Source organism: Penaeus monodon, chromosome 29 (assembly GCF_015228065.2).
Source record: "Penaeus monodon isolate SGIC_2016 chromosome 29, NSTDA_Pmon_1, whole genome shotgun sequence".
NCBI lineage: Eukaryota > Metazoa > Arthropoda > Malacostraca > Decapoda > Penaeidae > Penaeus > Penaeus monodon.
The window spans coordinates 33,973,195-33,973,918 of NC_051414.1; the positions used below are offsets into that span (position 1 = coordinate 33,973,195).

At 59.3% G+C, this 724-nt stretch overlaps 1 protein-coding gene across 1 annotated transcript in view; it reads left to right on the plus strand.

Moving 5' to 3' along the window:
* Window positions 1–724, plus strand: part of LOC119591851 (glutamate [NMDA] receptor subunit 1-like) — a 21,804-nt gene that overhangs the window by 14,606 nt on the left and 6,474 nt on the right. Inside the window, exons 10-11 of the mRNA XM_037940595.1 lie at window positions 217–318; window positions 468–711. Of these exons, the coding sequence (XP_037796523.1) occupies window positions 217–318; window positions 468–711 (346 nt within the window). The remainder of the gene's footprint in view (window positions 1–216; window positions 319–467; window positions 712–724) is intronic.

The following is a 724-nucleotide window of genomic DNA, read 5'->3' on the forward strand; positions in this document are numbered from 1 at the left end:
GACTCACTTCGACTGCCCTCACGACTGGCATCGCCTGTGCCTTATTAACCCTGTGGCACCGGTTGCAATACCCCGCTCGTGCCCGCACCTCTGGCTGTTTCTGTGTAACTCCGTGGCTGCCCTCCTCTCCCCACGCGGCCACGGCGCTCTCAACCCCCTCCCCCCCACATCTGGTCGCCAACGCCGCCCCTCCCCCTCCCCCGTGGGCGCGAGCAGACGAAGGAGACGATGAAGCTGCAGATAGACGAGAGCGCCATCATCTGGCCAGGGAACACCACGGTCAAGCCTCAGGGTTACATGATCCCCACGCGACTCAAGGTAAGGCCGCTGGCTGTTCACCATTTTATTGTTTAGGAAGCGAAGACTGTGCAATAAAGGAGAGGAGAGTTCATGCTTTGCCTTCTGATTACACTCCACTTGATCTATATTTCCCAACCCGTGACGCCTGAGGTCCACGTTCCGATCAGGTCCTAACCATCGAGGAGAAGCCCTTCGTCAACATCCAGAAGATCGACAGCAAGGCCAAGTGCCTGGGCATGGGCAAGGTTCTGTGCCCCTGGTACAACGCCACGGCCGAGGGCACCGATCTCTACTGCTGCACGGGCTACTGCATCGACCTGCTCATCACGCTCGCCAACAAGATCAACTTCACCTTCGAGCTCGCGCTCTCCCCCGACGGAGAGTTCGGCTCACTGCAGATGAAGGAGTCAGGCAAGGACGCGCT